The following is a 2,916-nucleotide window of genomic DNA, read 5'->3' as shown; positions in this document are numbered from 1 at the left end:
GACCAGAAGGAGGACCAGAAGGGGGACCAGAAGGAGGACCAGAAGGAGGACCAGAAGGACCAGAAGGGGGACCAGAAGGGCGACCAGAAGGAGGACCAGAAGGAGGACCAGAAGGACCAGAAGGAGGACCAGAAGGGGGACCAGAAGGAGGACCAGAAGGAGGACCAGAAGGGGGACCAGATGCTGACAGTTTTAACGCCTTCTTGTTATGGGAGTCTGAAATCATATTTATATAATGCACAACATCATGGATATAAAAAAAAAAATTCCGGTTTTTTAGAACTGAATTTACATTTGTGAATATGAAATTTGGCCAAAAGGGTTAATACATTTATAATAACATTTTTTCTTTACTTTGAGTTTTATAAAAACAAAATACAACATTTTGCCATAATAGGGCAAGTAAGTCTTTATAGATACGATCAATGATAAATCTGCTGGAGTATGAACAACAGTCTCTGGGGGATCTTCACACAAAGAACCGTTTGCATCGATGTCTCTTTTAAATCTGAGCATGTAATGAGGGGCAGGGTGATACCTGGGAATTACTCTAGGCCTCTAGAGGTAGGAGGAGGTCTACCAGCATATCCGGACAGCATTATTGGGCCTGATGGAGGTCTTATGTACAGTATTCAGTTTGTAACGTCACAGTCCCTGTAATCACGTGATCATAATAACACGTCACCCTGACCAGATATCCGGTGTAGCGCTAAGTCAGCTGAACCACCGGAAAGCAAACAGAGAGCAGTGCGCATGCGCAGCGCCTGCAGGCTGAGCGGTTGTGCTATGGATCGACCCATGGACTTTTTAAATTAATTAATTAATTAATAAAATAAGAACATTTTGATGTGTTATTTTGGTTCAACTGAAGACAGATTGCGACGTCACAGAGCACGTGATAACCAGCACGAGACACTCCAGAGCGCGAGACCTGTGGCCGTTTGTCAGACACGGAAGTCCTGTCATAAAAGGTTTGAATTTAAAATACATAGTTTTATTAAATGCATATTTACAGCCGGTTGACCTACAGGAGGTTTGATTTGTTCAACCAACAGAAGAAATTACCAAAAATATTTTGTTTTAATTAATTATGTTTTTTTATAAAACTAAAATATTCAAAGTAAAATAAAACAGCCCCGAAAGCAAACCCAAACCCACCAGACCCCATGTAAATAATTGCTACTTTTAGCGTGTATAGAAGAGATATGCTGCTCTATACACACTAAAAGTAGTGATTATTTACATGGAGTCTGGTGGAGATATGCTGCTCTATACATGCTAAAAGTAGTGATTATTTACATGGAGTCTGGTGGGTGATGGTGATTTCGGGCAGACATGACTGAATCTTTCCCTTAGGTGAGGGATGAAGAGGAGTCAGCTGCTGGCCGTGCTGGTGGGAGGGATCTTCTGCGTTGCTGTTATATCGCTGTACCTGATGCTGGAGCTGATGCAGGGGGCGGAGCTTCAGCACCGCGTGGATACGCCCACTGGACAGGTTGGCAACGTGAGTCAGCACCCAAATTTATGTGTTTGCACATTTGGTTTTTAACAAATCGGCCTTTTTGAAATCAGGATTATATCATCAACCTTTGTATGAATCTGGCTAAATGTAAGCAATCAGAAACCTTTATTAATTGTGTTTGTTAACCAATCAGCATCTTTGTGTGCAGGACTTGTCCCTCCTCCAGCAGAAGATTGACAGGTTGGAGCTTCTCCTTAACAACAACAACCGTATGGTTGCTATGCTGCGGGACACTCTGATGCAACGCAAAGCATCATGGGACACAGGACAAATGGCCAACGGCAGCTCAGGCTCCGCCCTAAGGCTGCCTGGCTGCCGATTGGCCGAAGAGATGAAGGACGGAACTGATGGAGTACAGGTTAGCTTAACATAGTATATACTAAAGTTAGCTTAGCATATGCTAACAGTTGTTTTGTCTGCTTTGTAATTGTTATTTATTAATTTAACAACTCTAGCTCCATGCTAACAACAGTAGCTTCATGCTAACAACAGTAGCTTCATGCTATCAATCATAGCTGCATGCTAACAACAGTAGCTTCATGCTAAAAACAGTAGCTGCATGCCATCAACCGTAGCTTCATGCCATCAACCGTAGCTTCATGCCATCAACCTTAGCTGCATGCTAATAACAGTAGCTGCTTGCTAAAACCAGTAGCTGCATGCTATCAACCTTAGCTGCATGCTAACAACAATAGCTGCATGCTAACAACAGTAGCTACATGCTATCAACAGTAGCTGCATGCTATCAACAATAGCTGCCTGCTATCAACAGTAGCTGCATGCTATTAACCGTAGCTGCATGCTAACAACAATAGCTGCATGCTATCAACAGTAGCTGCGTGCTATCAACAATAGCTGCCTGCTATCAACAGTAGCTGCCTGCTATCAACAGTAGCTGCATGCTAACAACAGTAGCTGCATGCTAACAACAGTAGCTGCATGCTATCAACAGTAGCTGCATGCTAACAACAGTAGCTGCATGCTAACAACAGTAGCTGCATGCTAACAACAGTAGCTGCCTGCTATCAACAGTAGCTGCCTGCTATCAACAGTAGCTGCCTGCTATCAACAGTAGCTGCCTGCTATCAACAGTAGCTGCATGCTAACCACAGTGCGTGGGTGTGTTTTAGCTGCTGGACGTCTACGACCTCCTGCCGTTCGATAACCCCGACGGCGGCGCCTGGAAACAAGGCTTTGAAATCCGTTACCATGGCAACGAGTGGGACGAGCAGCCGCTGGAAGTTTTCCTTGTTCCTCATTCACACAACGACCCGGGTGAGTTATTATTATTATTATTAGTATTATTATTGTTATTATTATTTAAATAACGGGTGTGTGTATGTGTGTGTGTCTGTGTTTCTCTGTGTGTGTGTGTGTGTGTGTGTGTGTGTGTG

The 2,916-nt window shown here is 43.6% G+C and overlaps 1 protein-coding gene across 1 annotated transcript in view; it reads left to right on the top strand.

The window, feature by feature from the left end:
* The first annotated feature begins 738 nt into the window (after positions 1-738).
* The window catches only part of man2a1 (mannosidase, alpha, class 2A, member 1), a 19,751-nt gene continuing 17,573 nt past the window's right edge, over positions 739-2,916 (top strand). The window contains exons 1-4 of the mRNA XM_034897057.1: positions 739-971; positions 1,357-1,504; positions 1,671-1,880; positions 2,653-2,797. Coding sequence (XP_034752948.1) covers positions 1,364-1,504; positions 1,671-1,880; positions 2,653-2,797 — 496 coding nt within the window. The 5' untranslated portion in view covers positions 739-971; positions 1,357-1,363. The remainder of the gene's footprint in view (positions 972-1,356; positions 1,505-1,670; positions 1,881-2,652; positions 2,798-2,916) is intronic.

Source organism: Etheostoma cragini, chromosome 16, assembly GCF_013103735.1.
Source record: "Etheostoma cragini isolate CJK2018 chromosome 16, CSU_Ecrag_1.0, whole genome shotgun sequence".
In the NCBI taxonomy this organism is placed as follows: Eukaryota; Metazoa; Chordata; class Actinopteri; order Perciformes; family Percidae; genus Etheostoma; species Etheostoma cragini.
Note: the sequence above shows the minus strand (reverse complement) of the source record. Positions and strands in the feature narration are given on the sequence as shown.